This window comes from Xenopus laevis, chromosome 8S (assembly GCF_017654675.1).
Source record: "Xenopus laevis strain J_2021 chromosome 8S, Xenopus_laevis_v10.1, whole genome shotgun sequence".
NCBI classification, from domain to species: Eukaryota; Metazoa; Chordata; class Amphibia; order Anura; family Pipidae; genus Xenopus; species Xenopus laevis.
The window spans coordinates 3785600-3807720 of record NC_054386.1 but is presented as its reverse complement, the minus strand read 5'-3'; the positions used below and the strand labels follow the sequence as shown (position 1 = coordinate 3807720).

At 41.1% G+C, this 22121-nt stretch overlaps 1 protein-coding gene across 2 annotated transcripts; it reads right to left on the bottom strand.

Moving 5' to 3' along the window:
- Positions 1-1648: 1648 nt before the first annotated feature.
- On the bottom strand, positions 1649-19428 carry fntb.S (farnesyltransferase, CAAX box, beta S homeolog). Of its 2 annotated transcripts, none has more exons than XM_018232224.2 (12): positions 19263-19428; positions 17099-17163; positions 14666-14738; positions 11744-11835; positions 11393-11539; positions 10253-10336; positions 8847-8933; positions 8493-8622; positions 7045-7177; positions 3782-3893; positions 3586-3700; positions 1649-2061 (listed from the first exon to the last, which is right to left on the bottom strand). In XM_018232224.2, the coding sequence occupies exons 1-12, from the start codon at positions 19359-19361 to the stop codon at positions 1954-1956; spliced, it is 1245 nt and encodes a 414-aa protein (XP_018087713.1). In that variant the 5' UTR covers positions 19362-19428; the 3' UTR covers positions 1649-1953. The 2 variants fall into 2 exon arrangements, with proteins under 2 accessions (XP_018087713.1, XP_018087714.1); XM_018232225.2 differs by lacking the exon at positions 19263-19428 and adding an exon at positions 18208-18534.
- Positions 19429-22121: the final 2693 nt, after the last annotated feature.

Below are 22121 nucleotides of genomic sequence, written 5' to 3'. Positions count from 1 at the left end.
GAAAACTTGCCAGAAGCTGCTGCATTTCTCACCCTAGGCTTATATTCGAGTCAATACGGTTTCCCAGTTTTTGTAGGTAAAATTAGGTACCTCGGCTTATACTCGGGTCAAACTTATATTCGAGTATATACGGTAATCAGAGACCTCTCTCGCCCTAATCACTGGAATCTTGTATTATATCAGGCCTTTTCTAGAAACATCAGAGGAGAAGACATAAATGCTTAAAGGGGAATCACACAGAATATTTTGTGGTTGTGGTCAGTTGGTCTTCAATTTTTATAAATATTTGCCAATCCATTTTGTCTGGGGTTGTTCCCCTTTAAAAGACATTAGTATGATGAGTGACATTCAGAGACAATTTGCAATTGATTTTCACTTTTTATTTGGTGTGTTTTTTTAGTTATTTAGCTTTTTATTCAGCAGCTCTCCTGTATCCAAATGACCCTAGCAACCATGCATGGAAGAGATTGAATATGAATAGGAGAGGGCCTGAATAAAAGGAAAAGTAATAAAAAGTAGCCATTACAGTAATTTTACATGCTTACAGTGCATTTGTTTTTTAGATTGAATCAATGAGTAGTCTGCGTTTTTTGGGCCCTAGGAATAGTGCTGCATTACTGAAAGTTAAACCATGTCGTAGTCTGATGAGGACAATGCGGAAAAAGAATCCCCATCAACACATTAATATAATGACATATTTTGCAACATTACTGGCAGCCAGTACCATCCCCGCTTCTGCAGAACTACAGCTTCAATCATGTCACACACACACTTAGGTAGCGGCAATTGCAGTTGCACAATAACTGCTTTTATTATATATAAACACACTCTGCCAGTTGTATAATCCAAGTAAAGGGGTTTCTTACGGTATACATAATGTCTGTGTGTGTGTTTCTGTCTGTGTGTGTGTTTCTGTCTGTGTGTGTGTTTCTGTCTGTGTGTGTGTTTCTGTCTGTCTGTGTGTTTCTGTCTGTCTGTCTGTGTCTGTCTCTGTCTGTCTGTCTGTCTGTCTGTCTGTGTGTCTGTCTGTGTGTGTCTCTGTCTGTGTGTGTCTCTGTCTGTGTGTGTCTCTGTCTGTGTGTGTCTCTGTCTGTGTGTGTCTCTGTCTGTGTGTGTCTCTGTCTGTGTGTGTCTCTGTCTGTGTGTGTCTCTGTCTGTGTGTGTCTCTGTCTGTGTGTGTCTCTGTCTGTGTGTGTCTCTGTCTGTGTGTGTGTCTCTGTCTGTGTGTGTGTCTCTGTGTGTGTCTCTGTCTCTGTGTGTGTCTCTGTCTCTGTGTGTGTCTCTGTCTCTGTGTGTGTCTCTGTCTCTGTGTGTGTCTCTGTCTCTGTGTGTGTCTCTGTCTCTGTGTGTGTCTCTGTCTCTGTGTGTGTCTCTGTCTCTGTGTGTGTCTCTGTCTCTGTGTGTGTCTCTGTCTCTGTGTGTGTCTCTGTCTCTGTGTGTGTGTCTGTCTGTGTGTGTGTCTGTCTCTGTGTGTGTGAGGGTGTCAAGCTGCTGCAGAGTTTAACATCTATCAGGAATCCTTCAACTACATAAGTGCTAAATTTAATAATTCTTTATCTGGACACTTCTGCTGTTCTTCGGAGCGCTTGAAAAAGATGAACCAGTACAAGGTCACATCATTCTAAAGAAATAATTATGTAAACCTGCAATAAGCAAATGTCATTTCAGTATTAAACATATGTAAACGTGTTAGTCCCTGCGGGTCTTGGGTGTTGCATCCTTCCAAATACAAATACTTTTACACACAGTGAAGCATTTATTAAGTTACTAGTACAAATCCTAGGAAACCTCTCATGTGCCGACCTTTCTGCCAACAGAAGGACATGCTATAAGACACTATAGAACCTTTTTTGCTGCTACTGTAGCTGCCTTATTGCATAGGATGTACGGCCCTTGTGATGTTGGCTGACGCTAGTGGGTTTCCTTTGTTTCTCTTGCTCTACCAATATTCCTCTAGTTTTTACTGGAGTTTGTTGCCTCTGGAACTTTCATCTTCATGAAGTGCACGACTGCCCGAGCGACTTTATCAGGACCAATGTTGTACACGGGATGTGTCGGTTGCTGTTGGAGCAATGAAACGAGGAAAGGAACATGTTAATCTAATGTAGAACTATAGGAAAACACAAGCTTATTCTGTTTATAGGTGAAACGCAAGAAAATGTTTATACAATCATTAAATGATTTACCTTAAGTAGGCTTATTACAAACTGACCTGTATGCTACTCAGGTCGAATAGACATACTGTCCTAATCAGGGTTGGACTGGCCTGCCGGGATCCAGGGAAAAAACACAGTGGGCCCCAGCCTTGGTGGGCCCCTAGGCCCTCGCTCTAATTCATTTTAATTATCTTGATAATGATAAATGTCGGAACCGGGGGGGTTTCGGGGGCCCTTGGCCACCCCAAAATTTCCAAACCCAGTTTCACATTTGTGTAGAATTAGCCTCTTGCTGATTGTGCTCCTGTCTAAATAAAAAACGAAAACCGATTCACTTTACTGAGTTCTTCCTGCTCTGCAACTTTACTCGCACAGCGTGATTGGGCAGTTTCGGGAGCAACGTGAAGTACGTAGAGAAGCGCGAAATGGCTCTCTGAATAGACAGGTGCGCGATCGGCAAGAGACGTATTTTTTAAGTATTATTTGGCAGCCCGTGAGATACCAAGGACATGGGGATACACACTAGAGATTAAAGAAGTGTGTATGGCAGTATAAACAGAATTTTAATCCAAACACTACAGGCTTACAACATCTTGCAAGGGAAAAACAAGAAAGCAAATTGGAGAAGCTTTAGAAGGGGTTGTTCTCCTTCCTTTGTATCAGCAAGACGTTAGACAGGTTTTATTTAGGCCAAAAGGCTAGAGGTGTCTTTTTTTTCAACCTAAATTTCTATAAAAAAATATATATATCTGCACCAAACTAGGACTGCACTCTCTCTCTCTCTCTCTCTCTCTCTCTATATCTGAATAAAATGTGCTCTAAATCAAGAAAGTGCGTAATTAGTGATGCACCAGTGGTGGTTTTATAAATTAGTTGAATACCATTTTGCAAAAAAGGTTATGGTTAAGTCTTAGAAAAATGAATAAAGCGGGGGTTAAGATTACTTTTGGGACAAGAGCATATACTGGATATCTTCGATTTAGGTTAATCAAGTGATATGAATATGGGAGGGAATTCCAGAAAAACTGTACAGCTCTGGAGAAGTCCTGAAGGCATACATATGATCAGCTAATGGGAGAAGCCTTTAGTAGGTCTTCAATTATACTATGGAAGGTGTGGTGCGTAAATACTTGGAGATAAGAAATGTCTGGGACAGTTAAAGTCTTTATACACAACCTGGCAGCATATCCAGTTTAGCTGATACACCAAGCGGGCACCTTAGTGTTCAAAATCATATGGTCTTGAAGCATCCATTCTGAGATTCATTCTCTCTCTCTATGCAAATTAGGATGCGGTTCGATATTTGCCAGAATCTTTCTCGAAGGATTCAGGGGTTCGGCCGATTCCAAAATAGCGGATTCGGTGCATCCATTTGTATGGGTCACACAGTACTGCAGATCATTAATAAGGCAGAAAGGGTTGCAATTACCAAGCGGTTTTCTGGTACTCCGACTATGACTTCATGTAAGATGTCCCCACTGCCAAAATGTTGTGCTATGGATAAGCCACTTAGACAGTAGCAAGTATGGTAAAAGTCTCTAGATCTAAAAGAAAACAAAGACAAGCAATAAGTGAACAGATAGAGGCAATTACAGTAGATTTTGGGAATTCCAAGAAGAACTTACTTGCCAGGTTTATCAAGCAAGCCACCACTGGGGCACTGGCAGCACAGTAATATATATTCTTGCAGCGCTTGCTGATCAAACATCCAGTTGGCTAGACTGATTGCAGAGTCACCTAATGAAGAAACCAACGCTATTAGAGCTGATAATCAGCTGACAATCTTCTGTTGAACTAAAACTACGCAAAAGTGTTGTGCTATGGATAAGCCACTTTGACAGTAGCATAAATAAATGGGAATCGACACTTGAAGTCCGTGTCTTGTGATCAATGCTTTTCTCTGAATTCCTCTGATCAGCAAACAGACTGCAAAACCCTAATTTGCATATTTAACTGTAACAGATTCGCAAAAATCGCATCATCTGTGGACAATAAATTGTCACACGCAGCCAGGGCCGCCATCAGGGGGGGGGACAGGGGGGACAAGCGTACCAGGCCTGGGCATGAAGGGGGGCCCGGCAGCGCTGCATTTTTTGAAGATCCGGGCCCCCCTTACGAGCGCCCGAGCCGTACGTCTTGTCTCTTGCGTGCCTCTTGCGGAAGTGCCGAAAAGCCGAAGCGCCGAAAAGACCCGAAGTCACGGAAAAAGCCGAAGTCACGAAGCGCCGAAAAGACCCGAAGTCACGAAAACAGCCGAAGCCGAAGTCCTGAAGCGGTGAAAAGACCCGAAGTCACGAAAGGAGGCGAAGTTGAAGTACTGAAGCCATGAGTTCAATTCTACTGAACACCAGTTTGTGTTTTTTTTTTTTTTTTTTAATCCCCTGGCCACCAATGTATTATTTTAATATTCTATAGGCCCCTGCCACCAATCTTTTTTTTTAAAACTTTTTTTTTGGGGCCCCAATTTTTTTTTTTTAACTCGTAAGGGGCCCCTTGCCACCATTGTTTTCTTTTTTTTAAAAATTAATTTTCTTTTTGGTGGCCCTAAATTTTTTTAACTTGTAAGGGGGCCCCTGCCACCAGTTTTTGGGGTTTTTTTCAAAAAAAAATTTTTTTTCAAATTTTTTTTTGGGGCCCCAATTTGTTTTTAACTTATAAGGGGGCCCCTGCCACCAATTTTTGTTTATTTTTTATTTTTTTTTGTTGGGGCCCCAAGTTTTTTTTAACTTATAAGGGGGCCCCTGCCACCAATGTTTTTGGGGCCCCAATTTTTTTATAAGGGGGCCCTGACCATCAATAGCTTTTACAACTTGTGGGGGGGGGGTTACTTTTTTAGCGCTGATGTCTGTGTGGTCTTTTAACTGCGATGTGGAGTGGGTGGGATATGGGGTGGAGCTTGGTCATCAGTGCGGGCGGGGCCCAAGGGGCCCCAAAAATTTTGTTGTACGGGCCCCGTGATTTCTAATGGCGGCCCTGCACGCAGCTGCAGTTGAAGTCACATGACTTTACTAATCACTTTGCAGTCTGAGCCCAAGCTGCAGACATCAGCAAAATATTATGGCCTAAAAAACAGCCTAGACCTTAATGTATGGAAACTGCCAGTTAGGATAACTAGTAGTAGAGTCCTGCAGCGGGTCAGGTACCGGCGGGTACACGCAAAAACCTGTGGTACCTTGCGGGTTGAGGGGAGAAGTTCTGGGTGCGGGTAAAGACGAGGGTCGGCGGTTCTGCGGGTCACGGGTCTTCTCAATAACTATATTTACTCCTTTTTTCTGGTCACGGCTACTTCTGATGACGTCACTTCCGGTTTACAATGACAGCACTTCCTGATTCATGATGGTCAGCGGGTCGGGGGTCCGGGTTGTGGATAAGGTACTTGCGGGTAGGGTCAGGTAGCGGTTCCAAGCAGGTAAGAATGCGGGTTGCGGGTCCGGGTCCCAAAAAATGGACCCGTGCAGGACTCTAACTGGCAGTTGCCAGTCATATCCGATTTAGGATAAACTTATTCAAAAGGGACTTTTTCTGATATTCATTATTCAGTTTCTTTCTCTTCAGTGTCGTGGGGGACACAGGAATTATGGGGTACAGCTTTGGGCCCTAGATAGATCTGAATATAAGACAAACATCTTAAGGATGCCTCAGTTGTTCCCTATTCTTGCTTCTGAGCAGCCTAACACAAATATATCTTTAGAATAATTAAATTAACTTGATAGAATAACAAAGGTAGGAGCTTGGGAAAACGATGTGGGATATAATGGTAGACAAGATGGGCATTTTGGGTCCAATGAATGATATTAAGCAAAACTAACACTAAAACAAAGCAGGGATATGCAAGTTTGCTACAGGTTTATTAAGCCTGTGATTGAAAGCAAACAACTGATTTGTAGATACAGTTACTAAACAGTGTGAACATTGAGCCTTTATTACATGGTTCCCTATCAGTGTTCCAGCCAGTAATGGTCTGGACTATAATGAACACAGTTATCAATGTTATGGATGCAGCTACACTTTAGGGTAAGGACACACGGCCAGATTAGGGGAGATAAGTCGCCCTGTCGACAAATCGCCTCTTCAGGGTGACAATCTCCCCGAACTGCCTTCCCCTACCTTCCCGCCGGCTATAACGAAAAATAGTCAGCAGGATGGCACTCGAGGCGCTTTGTTTTCCGAAGTTTCCTTGTGAGGCAACTTCGGAAAACGAAGCGCCGCGAGCGTCATCCCGCTGGCGATCTTTCATTATAGCCGGCGGAAAGGTAGGGGAAGGCAGTTCGGGGAGAAGAAGAGGTGATTTGTCACCGGGGCGACTAATCTTCCCGAATCTGCCAGTGTGTCCTTACCCTTAAACATGCAGATAGTTCTGTCCACTAGTATGGCCTAACAGCACAGGGAAACTGAAACTAGAAGATTAACACTTTACAGCCCCCATCACATCAATATCTTTTGTTTTGTTAGAAGGAATGCATTCGTAATTTAATGATCTACCTCAAGGGCTAAAACAAGGAGTAGTTTTAATTTCCATGAAACTAAGCTCAAGGAGTCCCAAAAACGACACATTTTCCTGTCATTAAAACAGACAAAGGTTTGTTTGGCACAAGCCCTAATCATTGCCCTCATGTTGAACAAGGGGGTATAGTGCTGCTTTATGCAGGATGCAACAAGATCCTAGCACTCAAGAACTATGGACTGTAGGTAAATAAGATTACTTCTACACCTCTAGCCTATTTGAACACTGGCACTTTATATAAAACAAACACTTTTGTGCCAAATGAATGAAAAAAACAGTATTTGTGGAAGGCTGTTTTATAGAGTGACTTCTGTTGAACCTAAACAGTGGCAAACTGACCTGAATTCATAATAATGATAAATAATAATAAATAATAATGATTACCTTCAGCATGGAGAGTTCTGTGAAGAAGAGGCAACAATCCACCTTGCCAAAATGAGTAGCACCCGTCCACCAGCTTATTACAGCGACCCTGGAATCCACCTTCAAACCTCATTTGTCTGCAAGTAACCCATCGCTAGCAAAGGAAACACAATGCCACAATTAGGGAACAAAAGCCTCCATAATTAGCACAATACTGTTCCTAAAATGTAAAGCCTTATTATAGGACCTGTAGCATCGATAAAACATGAATTCATAAATTTATTTAATATATTTGTTTACATAAGTAATGGCTACTTTCTTATAGCTCCAGTTTGCGGGGAAAAAAAAAAAAAAAAAAAGGTTACAAATGGCCACAACATGCCGTATATACTCAAGTATAAGCCGACCCGAGTATAAGCCGAGGTACCTAATTTTACCTAGGAAAACTTATTGACTCGAGTATAAGCCTAGACATAACTACAGCCCTGTCTCCCAGCAGCGCACATTCTGCTAATGTGCAAAGTTGATGGTGACAGAGAATTGCCAAACGGATTACTGTGTGCATTGTCCCACTGTCCCACTACCATGTGCAGAGGGCGCTGTGTGATATTGCCATCACTGTTATTCTTTCATATAACCAACCGAGGGTGCTGTGTGATATTGCCATCACTGTTAATCTTTCCTATATCAACAGAGGGTGCTGTGTGATATTGCAGTCACTGTTAATCCTTCATATAACCAACAGAGGGCGCTGTGTGATATTGCAGTCACTGTTATTCTTTCATATAACCAACAGAGGGCGCTGTGTGATATTGCAGTCTCTCCCCAAGCAAACTGTTGGTATAGGAATGATTAAAAGTGACTGCAATCTCAGCTACTGCCCACTGACTCGAGTATAAGCCGAGATAGACTTTTTCAGCACATTTTGGATGCTGAAAAACTCAGCTTATACTTGAGTATATACGGTAGGTCTTATGTATATAAGTTACCCTCCCATTTAGACTGTAAGCCCTACGGGGTAGGGTCCTCCATCCTTTTGTCTCCTTGACACTGAGCACTTCATCTGTATTGTAATTATATTTTATATTTATGTTTATTTTATTTCTAATGCACTTATTGTTCCTTATTATTGCAGTGACCTCTTGTTTGTTACTACTAATTTATTGTTTTGCTGTACAGTGCTTTGCCCTCAAGGAGCGCTATACAAATAAAATTATATATACATACATATATTTTTCGGCTTGACAATAATGGAGTGCTAATAAGTATATAATGCTACAATAAAAGGGTACATTACATTATTTAGCTGCACCAGTAGTACCTTGTCTGTACTGCTCCTGAGCTGCAGCCATGCTTCTATTCTCTCTATTTCATTTCTAAAGCACAGACTGTTTCTTGGTGTTGGTGGGTTTAAACATGACACTGTTAGTACAGCTGACTAATAAACAGTGGCACCGTTATATTCTTACCAGTAAGCTTCTCAGATCCAGCAGGTGAACCCTTTGTAAAATAACCAATGCAGCCAGTCCACAAAATGTATATCCACCATGTGCTTCCATGCCTGGGACCCCACCAAAGCCACCTTCCCAGTTTTGACACCTAAGTAAACAACAGGCACAGGTATTTGGTTACACAATTATACACATCGCAAACAACTAGACACTGCACCAAGCTCAAAATTCCCCACGTTGCTCCCAGGGGTTACATTGGCACAAACGGGATTTAAAGGTTCTTTTTCACAATACATTTTGCCTTTAAGACTTATACATATAATAAGGCACAAGCCTTAACTAGTGTAGAAATGTAGAACACAGCTTTTTTACCTTGCAATCCATTCAGCAGTGCCGTCAAACAGCTCAGAGGTCATGATGTTGGTGAGTGATGCGACAGAGGCAGCACAGTAGGCACTTCTATAATAGGACAGACATTAGTATAACAGTAATATCAGACTCCCCAAGCAATGTCTGATTTGCAAGAAACGGTTTGGGCATGCATCTTCCCAAGAAAAAAAAAAAATCATAATTAAAACAGTCCAACTATACATAGGACCGTTAATTTTTAAAAGTGTGTATTCAAACAAGACTCAAGCCATTTTTAATTTAGGGCACAGACACGCATTCAGATTCGGGGAGATTAGTCGCCCAGCGACAAATCACCTCTTCTTCCGGGCCACTAATCTCCCTGAACTGCCTCCCGTCGGCTAGAATGTAAATCGCCGGCGGATGGCGTCGGTGTGCGCTTCCTTTTTCGAAGTTGCCCCGAAGTTGGCTCACAAGGAAACTTCGGAAAACGAATCACTCAGATTGTCATCCAGCCGGTGATTTCGATTGTAGCCGGTGGGAGGCAGTTCGGGGAGATTAGTCGCCCCGAAGAGGAGGAGGAGATTTGCCGCTGCGCGATTAATCTCCCTGAATCTGAGTGTGTGTGTGTCTCTACCCTTAGACAAGGTACTTAGATGAGAGCAATTAGGGAGGCTGGTGCTTTGAAAGCTGCTGTTTACTTGGCAATACTAGCCACATTTGCCAAACGGTTACTAACAACTTGGATTTCAAGTTTCCACTCAAAAATGGACTCAGACTGAAATCAGCCAAAATTCCGTCATTGGAGTTACGAGCATGATCTCAAAGATCCATCCGAGGTCATAGTTAGATAATTTGGAGAGTTCAGTCTTCAGCAGAACAGCACACATTGAGGCACATTTATCAAAGGTCGAATTTCAAAAACTTTCCTAAACTCCCATAAATTCGACCAATCAAAACTTATTTGACAAGTCTAATTTTTACAACTCGGATGAATTAGAAAACTCAAATTCTATTCGATTCTCCGAAAAAAAACTCGAATGTCAGGAAGGCTGCAAACAACTCCAAATTGATCCCTGGACCTTCCCCATTGACTTAAACAGCAATTCGACAGGTTTTAAGTGGCAAATAGTCGAATTTGAGTTCATTAAGGGCCAGAGTATGATAAATCTCGAAAATCAAATTAGATTTGAATTTCAATAACTCCCTAGTCGAATTAGTCAAAAATTTGAATTTGGAATTATAAATCTGCCCCATTATGCCAAAGTAAGAGCATCATTTGCTGATTTTACTCCTTCTTTTAAAAATACAAAAAATGTATATCAGAAATACACCCAACATCTGCATCTTTAACTGTAATAAAAGGATAAGGATTATTGAGATGGTTCTGCGTAGCTCCTTAGTGTTATAAATAAGCAAAAGTACTGGACCTGACATCAACTTCCCCGCCGATGTGCATAGTGAAAGAGCCATCCGGTTGTTTCAGTGACCACAAGAACGCCAACAGCTTTTCCCTGTCAGATACAGAACCAAAAACTGAACATCTGTCAAGTCCTGCACCAACGCATACATACAAGTAACTGATACAGATGAAGAATTTGGAAAATGTTACTAGTAATCATGGCACAACAATGCACATAGACCAATCCAGTGAGGTTGGCTAAAGTTCACACAAGCACCAAATTGCTTTACTAAGTAACTTCTCCTTTAAGGATTCTGTCATGATTTTTAGGATGTTGTTTTTATTTCTAAATGACACTGTTGTTTTTATTTCTACGCTACAATAGAAAATTTAATTCCTGAACCAGCAAGTGTATTTAGTTGTAATATTGGTGTGTAGGTGCATCTCAGGTCATTTTGCCTGGTCATGTGATTTCAGAAAGAGCCAGCACTTTAGGATGGAACTGCTTTCTGGCAGCCTGTTGTTTTTCCTTCTCAATGTAACTGAATGTGTCTCAGTGGGACCTGGATTTTACTATTGAGTGCTGTTCTTAGATCTACCAGGCAGCTGTTATCTTGTGTTATGGGGGCTGCTATCTGGTTACCTTCCCATTGTTCTGTTGTTTGGCTGCTGGGGGGGGGGGGTAATATCACTCCAACTTGCAGTACAGCAGTAAAGAGTGACTGGAGTTTATCAGAGCACAAGTCATATGACTGGGGGCAGCTGGGAAACTGACAATATGTCTAGCCCCATGTCAGAATTAAATATAAAAAAAATCTGTTTGCTCTTTTGAGAAACGGATTTCAGTGCAGAATTCTGGAGCAGCACTATTAACTGATTCATTTTGGAAAAAAAAACAACAAAAAAAAAAAAAAACACTTTTTCCCATGACCGTATCCCTTTAAACTCTCTATGTAACTAGCTGCCCTAATGTCACAATGGTACCACAGTGATTTTTTAATTTGTAGTGCTTTAAGCTCTTTAGATGTTATTGCTATTCCTTTCCAGACAACACACTAAGTATTTGTTATGAATAATGCAACACTACAGCCTAGGGAAAAGAATCTATATGTATTCAGGCAAAAGAGAAAAATCAATGACCTTTTTGTACTTATGCAGCAGCACTTACCTGTTAATGACGTCAAAGGCCTCTTCTGTTCCAATAGTGCACAGGGCATTGACGGCTGCAAATGTGGGAGCAAGGTGGGACTGTTGCCCAGGACCTCCACAGAATCCACCATTGGGGTCCTGACACCGTGTGAGGAATTGGCAAACACTACAGCAGGTACAAAAATGGTAAATATTCTCAGGATTTCCTACCAGACAGGTCAAAAACCTTTATTCATAGGTGACTAGCTTTGATTGATTATCAATTATATAATGCTCAGATCCCATCGTTAAAAAAAATAAAGGGATCTGAGCATTTTCCTAAAAATCAATAGTGAATGTGGTGAAGAGAAAGAGAAGAGAAAGTACTTACTCAGATGCCAACGGCTCAGGAATGGGCTCATCTAGCAATGCCATACTATGTACTATCCAATAACATATCCAGGGCCGACTGGAATCCAGACACTTAAAAAAATATTTACAAATGAGAGAAACATTCCAAGCATTGGCTTTAAGCACCAATATCCCTCCAACTTCCTCTGCATAAAAAACACATTTTATTCTATTTATTTGTAGGTATAGACATCAGGTTATCTGCTTCTCACTGAGTCCCAGTGCACCCAGGGTGGCTGTAAGTCAATGTTTGCTGTTAGAATTTCAAAGTATAAGGATCCAGGATACAAATAGTAGCAGACAGGAACACCAAAAAATGAAAGTGTTTTAAAGGAACGACAATATATTGTAGTGTTACCCTGCAATGGGAAAACTTGTATGTTTGCTTCAGAAACACTACTATAGTTTATATAAACAAGATGCTGTGTAGCCATGGGGCAGCCATTCAAGCACAGGATACACAGTAGATAACAGATAAGTACTACTATAGTTTATATAAACAAGCTGCTGTGTAGCCATGGGGGCAGCCATTCAAGCACAAGATACACAGTAGATAGATAAGTTCTGAAGAATCCCATTGTATACTACAGAGCTTATCGGTTACCTACTGTGTATCCTGTGCTTGAATGGCTGCCCCATGGCTACACAGCAGCTTGTTTATATAAACTATAGTAGTACTTATCTGTTATCTACTGTGTATCCTGTGCTTGAATGGCTGCCCCCATGGCTACACAGCAGCTTGTTTATATAAACTATAGTAGTACTTATCTGTTATCTACTGTGTATCCTGTGCTTGAATGGCTGCCCCCATGGCTACACAGCAACTTGTTTATATAAACTATAGTAATACTTATCTGTTATCTACTGTGTATCCTGTGCTTGAATGGCTGCCCCCATGGCTACACAGCAGCTTGTTTATATAAACTATAGTAGTACTTATCTGTTATCTACTGTGTATCCTGTGCTTGAATGGCTGCCCCCATGGCTACACAGCAGCTTGTTTATATAAACTATAGTAATACTTATCTGTTATCTACTGTGTATCCTGTGCTTGAATGGCTGCCCCCATGGCTACACAGCAGCTTGTTTATATAAACTATAGTAGTACTTATCTGTTATCTACTGTGTATCCTGTGCTTGAATGGCTGCCCCCATGGCTACACAGCAGCTTGTTTATATAAACTATAGTAGTACTTATCTGTTATCTACTGTGTATCCTGTGCTTGTATGGCTGCCCCCATGGCTACACAGCAGTTTGTTTATATAAACTATAGTAGTACTTATCTGTTATCTACTGTGTATCCTGTGCTTGAATGGCTGCCCCCATGGCTACACAGCAGCTTGTTTATATAAACTATAGTAGTACTTATCTGTTATCTACTGTGTATCCTGTGCTTGTATGGCTGCCCCCATGGCTACACAGCAGTTTGTTTATATAAACTATGTAGAGTTTCTGAAGCAAACACACCAGTTTTATAAGTACAGGGCAACAAACACTACATTTTATTGTAATTCTTTTAAAACATCTTCATTTTTGGTGTTACTGCGACTTTTAGTTCAGCGAAGCCACCAACCCCCAATTTACTTTCATAGAAACCACACTACTGATCAGCCGTAGGATGCAGGTGTAGGAAAGCCAGCTATTATACATGCAAAAGAGGGGAACAATAAAAGGAGTTAAAGGAACAGTGCTAAATAAAGCTCAACAAAGTAGGCTAGAATGTTGTACATGATGTTTTGTGCTTCTAGGCAATTAGATTAAAGTGTTTAACCCCATCCTTTACCCCTTTGTTGTGACTGTTTTGTTAGGTTTGTTGACTCATTATACAGGCAGAGAATTTCATCATCTTCCTCGCAAGAACCAAACATGGAGGAGCTTCAGTTTCCCTGTTTATCCTGTTTAGCTATTGTGTTAAAGGAGAAGGGAAGACTAAAATTTATGGGGACCCGTCACCCAAAAAAATTATTCATAATCCTATTTTATCACATTAGTCAAGTAAAATGAACTTTAATTACACTATATAAATTATTTGAATCTTGTGGACACTGTTAATAAGACAAGCCTTGTATCATTTTAGAATCTTGTTTGTGCACCAGAATGGGGGACCTGATGTCCATCCCCATGTCCTGGTTACACAATTAAATGGTGAAGAGAACTGGGGAATGTGTGAAGAGTAATTGCCCAGGGCATAGAGGAGGGGCAGACAATATTTGATTGACAGCTGAGATGTTTAAATGAGCTTACAACAGCTATGAATTCTTTAATAAAAATAGAAATTGGATTTCATGTTTAATTTGAAAAGGACTTTTATTATACAGCTTTGTGTGTCTGGGTGACAGGTCGACTTTAAGTAAGTTTTATCAGAAAGGTCTATATAAATACACCAGTAAACCCTCAAAGTAATGCTGCTCTGAGTCCTCTGTCAAAAGAAACAGCACATTTCTTTCCTTCTATTGTGTACTCATGGGCTTCTGTATCAGACTTACTGTTTCCAGCATCAACCTCCAGGGCTAGGGCTTGAGCATGCTCAGTTTGTTCCCCTCCCTCCTCCCCTCCCTGCTGTAATCTGAGCCCAGAGCTATGAGTGAGCAGGGAGAGACTCAGGCAGGATGTGATGTCACACCAAGCTAATATGGCAGCTGCTATACTAAACAAGAGAGAGAGAGCTTCTAGAGCTGTTTACTCAGTTATGGTAAAGCATTCTGCAGAATAAATATAGTGTTATAGCTGCACTATTGTGGCTAATCCATTGGCAATAAACTGCGTAGGTTGCTTTCCTTCTCCTTTAAAACAATAGGAAACAAAGTATGTTCAGCACAAGCCCTATTAAACAAACTCATGCTGAACCAGTCAGTTTGCTGTCCCTTTAAGCTTTTTGATTTGATGCGGTTGCAAAGTTACCTCATAGGAGTCTGACAGGTACCGTAGGCCCTTCCTTAAGTAATGGGTGTGTGGCTCTCTCTCCAAAACCAGCCTAAAATAGCAAGCAGATGGTATAGCTCTCATTTCCATACATCTGTATATGTTTAGTAAGAGAGAGAAACATTGTTTGCACACTGTACTACTTCTATTCATCTTCCTCTAACAAGAAAACACAACTACCGTATATACTCGAGTATAAGCCGTCTAAGTGGTGGATTTTGAGAGATCTAAGTTTTTTGGGGGGGAACTTCAAATCGAAGTACCGTGTATACTCGTGTATAAGCCGTCCCGAGTATAAGCCGAGGTACCTAATTTTACCTCCAAAAACTGGGAAAGCTTATTGACTCGAGTATAAGCCTAGGGTGAGAAATGCAGCAGCTTCTGGTAAGTTTCAATCAAAAAATTGAGGGTTTCTGCTCCCATTGGAGGTGCCGGCGTCTCGTTTTTGGATGGCGGCGACTATTCTTCAGCATATTTTGGGTGCTGAAAAACTCGGCTTATCCCCGAGTATATACGGTAGCTACACAACTAGCTACACTACACTACCAGCTACACCAGTTTTCATTCAGAGTATTTGTCTTGTCCAGCATACAGAACTGTCAACCCATCCGCATTTTTCGTGGTCATCCTTGTTTATATTGTCCAAACAAAATGGTAATACACTTCACCAAGCCATGAACAGATCTCAAAGTTTAAGCTTTAATTATCCAATGCTTACAAGTTTTAGGATAGAAGATGAAGCTATTCTGTGAGCAGCCAGTGCAAAGCTGCATTCTCTATTCTCCTACACTCCTCAGACTCATAAAACCTCCATATGTAACAAAGGGCATTAAAGGGGTGGTTTACCTTTTTAGTTAACTTTTAGTATGTTTTAGAATGGCTAATTCTAAGCAACTTATTTCTTCTAGTTTTTGAATTATTTGCTTTATTCTTCTGACTCTTTCCAGCTTTCAAATGGGGGTCACTCACCCCATCTAATCCCATCTAAAAAACAAACGCTCTGTAAGGCTACACATTTATTGTTATTGCTACTCCTTATTACTCGTCTTTCTGTTCAGCCCCTCTCCAATTCATATTCCTGCCTCGGATTCAAATCAACGCATGGTTGCTAGGGTAATTTGGACCCTAGCAACCAGATTACTAAAAATAGCAAATTGAATCAGAATATCAATCTCTACACCATACTAAAATTTCATTGAAAGGTGAACAACCCCTTTAAGTTTGCCCAGTAGCAGTAACCCATAGCAACTAACAAGATGCTTGCTTTTAAACAGGTGACCAGTAAATTCTACCTGCTGGGTTGCTGTCCCTTTTATTACATAACCCCTACAGTGTGCAAATATAAGCCATATAGAGCCCCTGGTCATCAGCAGTGGATAATAGATCCCCAGTCCAGGTTTATTGGAGTAGCACCTCCACCTTCCTCTTATTCCTTAGTAGTAAAGGGATACTGTCATGGGGAAAAAAAAAAATTTCAAAATGAATCAGTTAATAGTGCTGCTCCAGCAGAATTCTGCACTGAAATCCATTTCTCAAAAGAGCAAACAGATTTTTTTATATTCAATTTTGAAATCTGACATGGGGCTAGACATATTGTCAATTTCCCAGCTGCCCCAAGTCATGTGACTTGTGCTCTGATAAACTAAAATCACTCTTTACTGCTGTACTGCAAAATCACCCCCTCCCTTTCCCCCCAGCAGCCAAACAAAAGAACAATGGGAAGGTAACCAGATAGCAGCTCCCTAACACAAGATAACAGCTGCCTGGTAGATCTAAGAACAACACTCAATAGTAAACACCCATGTCCCACTGAGACACATTCAGTTACATTGAGAAGGAAAGCCTTTATTAGAAAAATGGCTTTAGCAAGACAGAAATACAGCGACGTTTCAGGCCGACATCAGCCTTTCCTCAAACCTGACTGGATGTGTGGTGCTGTCTACCTGTAAATACTGAATATTAAGGTGGAAGTGGCTACCTGGGACGTGCACCCCAACTGCAAAAGTTTCCATTGCGGAGTGCTGACTTCTGCTCTCTTGTACATTGAGAAGGAAAAACAGCAGCCTGCCAGAAAGCATTTCTCTCCTAAAGTGCAGGCACAAGTCACATGACCAGGGGCAGCTGGGAAATTGACAAAATGTCTAGCCCCATGTCAGATTTTAAAATTGAATATAAAAAAATCTGTTTGCTCTTTTGAGAAATGGATTTCAGTGCAGAATTCTGCTGGAGCAGCACTATTAACTGATTCATTTTGAAAAAAAAATTTTTTCCCATGACAGTATCCCTTAAGCTATAAAAACTTCCCCCTCATCAGTTCTTCCAGACTAATAGGCTACATAGGTGATTTACACTAAACTGTTATTTGAGATCACTGAAAAGTCCAGAGAAAATCTGCAATAACAAACCACTCACTGGATCTTTCCTTGGTTTTTCTTGCAGGCATCGAACAGAGCACCGACATTATTCTCCACTTTTTTCTGGGTGAAAGAGGAAAAGAAATGAGTCATGACTCACATATAATGAAAGAATTAAAACATAGATTTAAAGAGCAACTAAAACTTGTGCTAAGTATTCTTTATTTCTAAAGAGACAGTGGCCCCATGAAGTGAATGTTTGATTGAAAGACTATCCAGCACCTGTAAATCAGATATTTCTTGGCAAATAAAGGCACTAGGGACACACATCAAGTAGGGGTACAGGGCACATGCACTTTATGGGAGTCTTGTGTAAGGGAAAAACCAAACTTATTTTTTAAGTTTAACAATAAATACATTTACTATAGGCAGAAGAATGAACATTTGCAGAGAATCAGAGACAGTCAGTGGCTATAGGATTAGCAGGAATAATATAAAAGAATTAGTTCAGATTTTCAGACCAGACTAATGACACCAATGTCTTGACCAGCAGCATCACCACCTCCTCCCCAGCACAACAATTACACTATTATGAAAGACACAACAATTACACTATTATGAAAGATGCAACAATTACACTATTATGTAACATACAAAAATGCAATTTTTACTCTTCTATACAGGGATATTTGTTAGCAAGGTGGGCTACTTGTTCTACACTGCATTTTCTATAACAGACCCACATGTTAAAGGTCCAGAATACCAAATTGGCAACCTGATTTCGTCAGTTTGATTGGACCGTTTGCATAGGGTTGAATAGGTAGATCCATGGAGTAAGGAATAATACGCTAATGTGGTGTTTCTAACTAACAATATTTGGCTAGATTCTCCCAATGCCCCCTGCATGGACGGGCCAGCAGTTTTTACTGGTCTGTGTATGGGCAACTTTAGCCCACCTGCTCATGACTGTACTACCCACCTAACTACACAACAGAAAGTCAAAGACGTTCATGTTATTGAGGCTGTGTGTGTGTGTGTGTGTGTGTGTGTGTGTGTGTGTGTCTGTGTGTTTGTGCTGTAGATCTAAACTTTATACATGTCTGCAGCTGTTCCATGCACGGACATATTACCATAAAGTATTTATAAAGCACCAACATAAATACTTACAGAGCTGTATAATAAATGGGTCTGTACAATTAGCACACAGAATTCCATACAAAAACAACCAACAAGTGATACAAGAGGCAGACTAAATGAGCGGAGTTTGTACAGAAGGAAAGTTGGTGCAACACAACACAAGGCTCAGTTAAAGGTGGGCATATGGGGGAGAGATCCGCTCGTCTGGCGACATTGCCAAACATCTCTCCGTGTATGGCCTCCTATAGAATCTTCTTCCCCAGAACAATGAAAGTCAATATAGATACATCCCCAACAGCTGCAGCTACATAGAGGGGCTCATATAGGCACTAAATACACAACAGGCACTACATACACACAACAGGAAGTAAACACACACAACAGGAAGTAAACACAAGTAAACACACACACACACACAACAGACGGTAAATAATACACAACAGACGGTAAATAATACACAACAGACGGTAAATAACACACAACAGACGGTAAATAATACACAACAGACGGTAAATAATACACAACAGGAAGTAAACAACACACAACAGGATGTAATTAATACACAACAGGATGTAATTAATACACAACAGGATGTAAATAATACACAGCAGGATGTAAATAATACACAACAGGAAGTAAATAACACACAACAGGCAGTGAATAGAATAAATGCAGGAGTCTATAGTAACCAGTGAGTAATGAATGATCAGTCACCAGCAGGAAGAAAACTGAAGCAAAGATCTTATTGGCTGATATTGACAAGTAGTAAATGGAATGAATTTATCGCCCTCACACCCGCCTTTTCTTTCAATCTGTATTTTCTAACTGTGAGACCCTCTGACCCACCCTGAATCCAGTCCCACACTTTCCCTCCCAGCAGCAGCACCGCACGCACAACGTTTGTTCCACAGGCAGCCACTAAAACTACAATTCCCAGCATTCTCTCGTGTAATTCCCGGCATGCTCTCGGGCACTAAACAGCAAGAAACTCCCCAGACGCCAGTGAGCCGCAGCTGGTACCGGAATGACAGCGGCTAATGGCTCGTACATTACTTGGCTAAAGGCAAAATAACCCTGCCCCGAACCTGCTCAGCAGAAGTCTCAGTGGGCACGGAGTCCTCCTGTAAGTGCTCAGTTCTATGTCTCTCACGCACACATCTCAGCAACTCCGTGGGATCCGCCATGTTTGCGCCGCACCTGCACGCCCACTCTTCTGACTAAACCTTAAACGTACGGGTGCCTGGCGGGACCGAAAGGCGCGGAGAACGTCAATCGCCTTCGTGGCCACGCCCTCCTGTCATTTGTCTTTTTTTGCCTGGTGTAAAATCTCAGAAACGTTTGGGGGCGCTGTATCCCTATACGTATTGTAACACCCAAAAATGAAACAAGCTGCTGTGTAGCCATGGGGGCAGCCATTCAAGCACAGGATACACAGTAGATAACAGATAAGTACTACTATAGTTTATATAAACAAGCTGCTGTGTAGCCATGGGGGCAGCCATTCAAGCACAGGATACACAGTAGATAACAGAAAAGTACTACTATAGTTTATATAAACAAGCTGCTGTGTAGCCATGGGGGCAGCCATTCAAGCACAGGATACACAGTAGATAACAGATAAGTACTACTATAGTTTATATAAACAAGCTGCTGTGTAGCCATGGGGGCAGCCATTCAAGCAGAGGATACACAGTAGATAACAGATAAGTACTACTATAGTTTATATAAACAAGCTGCTGTGTAGCCATGGGGGCAGCCATTCAAGCACAGGATACACAGTAGATAACAGATAAGTACTACTATAGTTTATATAAACAAGCTGCTGTGTAGCCATGGGGGCAGCCATTCAAGCAGAGGATACACAGTAGATAACAGATAAGTACTACTATAGTTTATATAAACAAGCTGCTGTGTAGCCATGGGGGCAGCCATTCAAGCACAGGATACACAGTAGATAACAGATAAGTGGTTCACCTTTAACTTTTATTATGTTATAGAATAGCCTGTTTTAAGCATATTTTCAGTAAGTCTTATATTTTTTTTTAAAATGATGTGCACTATTCTTCTGACTCTTTCCAGCTTTCAAATGGGGGTCACTGACCCCCATCTAAAAAAAAACAAACAAATGTTCTTTAAGGCTACCAGTGTATTGTTATTGCTACTTTTTATGATTCATATTTATATTCAAGTCCTCTCCTTCATATTCCAGTATCTTATTCAAATAATGCATGGTTGCTAGGATGATTTGTACCTAGCAACCAGACCGTTGAAATTGCAAACTGGAGAGCTGCTGAATAAAAAATAATGCATTTTACTTGCACTAACAGTGCCTATAGAATATTCATGGGGAGATCTGTTCCTTTAGCCAGGCTGGTTGGACAAAGTGGCTAATGCAGGGCAAGATACATTTGCCAGTCTCCCAAATGACCTGGTCAAGCAACTGATCTGTGTCTTTTTTAATCAACACTTTGATCTCAAAACTCAAGAAAAATAAATGGGTATGGGAACCTTTTGTAACCTATTGGGGGAAGAAGAGGGTAAGGGTATGACTCTCGCAGTCAAAAGATCAACTTGGTTAAACGTTGTTCTTGTGCAACAGCTTGAAAGAGTTTTCTTACTCCATGGACATGGATATACGCACAAATATTGATGCTTTACCCCATAGGTTATTTCTCTGCTGGAAACGCCTATACCTGTCATTTCTTATTTATAAATGTAATCACAACTGAAAGTGGTATTTGTTGGTTTTGCTCTCCACACTCCTGGTCTCTGTCTCAGATGTCACGGAAGAAAAGGGGATCCCCTTGCGTCCTTATTTCTTCCCTCTCTCTCTCTAACCAATGTGCCCCTATTTCCCCCCTCTCTCTCTCTCTATATATATATATATAAAATATAATTGTGTATCAGTACAGGGTCAAACTGGGAGTCCGGGGCCCACTGGGCAGCTGTTGCAGGGCTTCCCTCCAGGTCCCCTGCCGGGTTTGTATTTACCACGACCTGCCCGTTAAAGGGATAGCGGAAGATTCGACAGGGTGCGGGTCCGGGCCAGTGGGGCCCACCGGGTTTTTCCCAGTGCCCCGCTGGCCCAGTCCAACCCTGTATCAGTAAACAGGGGTTGTGGGCCACATGGTGCCATGAAATGCCATGCAGGTCAATTGGAGAGAGAGAGACAGAGAGAGAGAGGTAAAAAGACTTGGCACAATTTGCCCACCCAGCCCTGGCCCTGGCCAACCAGAAGCACGTTGTCTAGGGGGCCCCCCAAGCCTTTCTGTTGGGGTTGCCACCTGGCCGGTATTTTACCAGCCTGGCCGGTGAAAATGATGGTTGATCCCAATGTTATGAATAGGGAAAAAAGATAAATATATAGAAAGGCAGTTATTTTTTTCCAGAAAAGGTGGCAACCCTATGGGGGGAATTCACAAAACTGGTGATATTTTGATACAAAAGAAAATCGGAGATAAAAGTGTCGGATTTCCCACCAAATTCACAAACCTCTATCTCCACTTTTGTGAATTTGTCTTTTAAACAGACAGTTTTCAGATTTTGTATTTTGCACGACATGGTAACATCATTTTTTTCTGAATTTGTCTTTAGTTCTTACTAAACCTGTCAGTCAGACATTAAATTAGACATTTTGGGGGAGGAGTTTATTGTACCTGGGAATATTATACATCATTACTTTCAGGATAACCTGGGCTTTCTAAATCTGCCTACATGTTTGTGTAATTCCAATTCTGTAACAAGATAAAAGGGTCTAAATACAAGACATTTTGCATAATTTGGGGATTTGTATCAGATTTGTGTGTAAATATGTTATTATATATAAATGTCTAATTGTGGCTAAAACTAAAAAAAAATGGCTGGGAAGCTTTACTTTTACTTTAGATAATATATTCACTCAAATTACCAATATTAACTCATTCATTAAGTCAAAACTAATAAAA

Bases quoted from the DNA above. Each gene is read 5' to 3' on its own strand.
- fntb.S (XM_018232224.2), bottom strand. From the start codon at position 19,361: ATGGCGGATCCCACGGAGTTGCTGAGATGTGTGCGTGAGAGACATAGA. The intron at 11,540-11,743 runs GTAAGTACTTTC...TACCTGCTGTAG, and splicing joins CCTGAGCCGTTGGCATCTGA to TGTTTGCCAATTCCTCACAC. The intron at 3,894-7,044 runs GTAATCATTATT...TTTCTTCATTAG, and splicing joins CAGAACTCTCCATGCTGAAG to GTGACTCTGCAATCAGTCTA.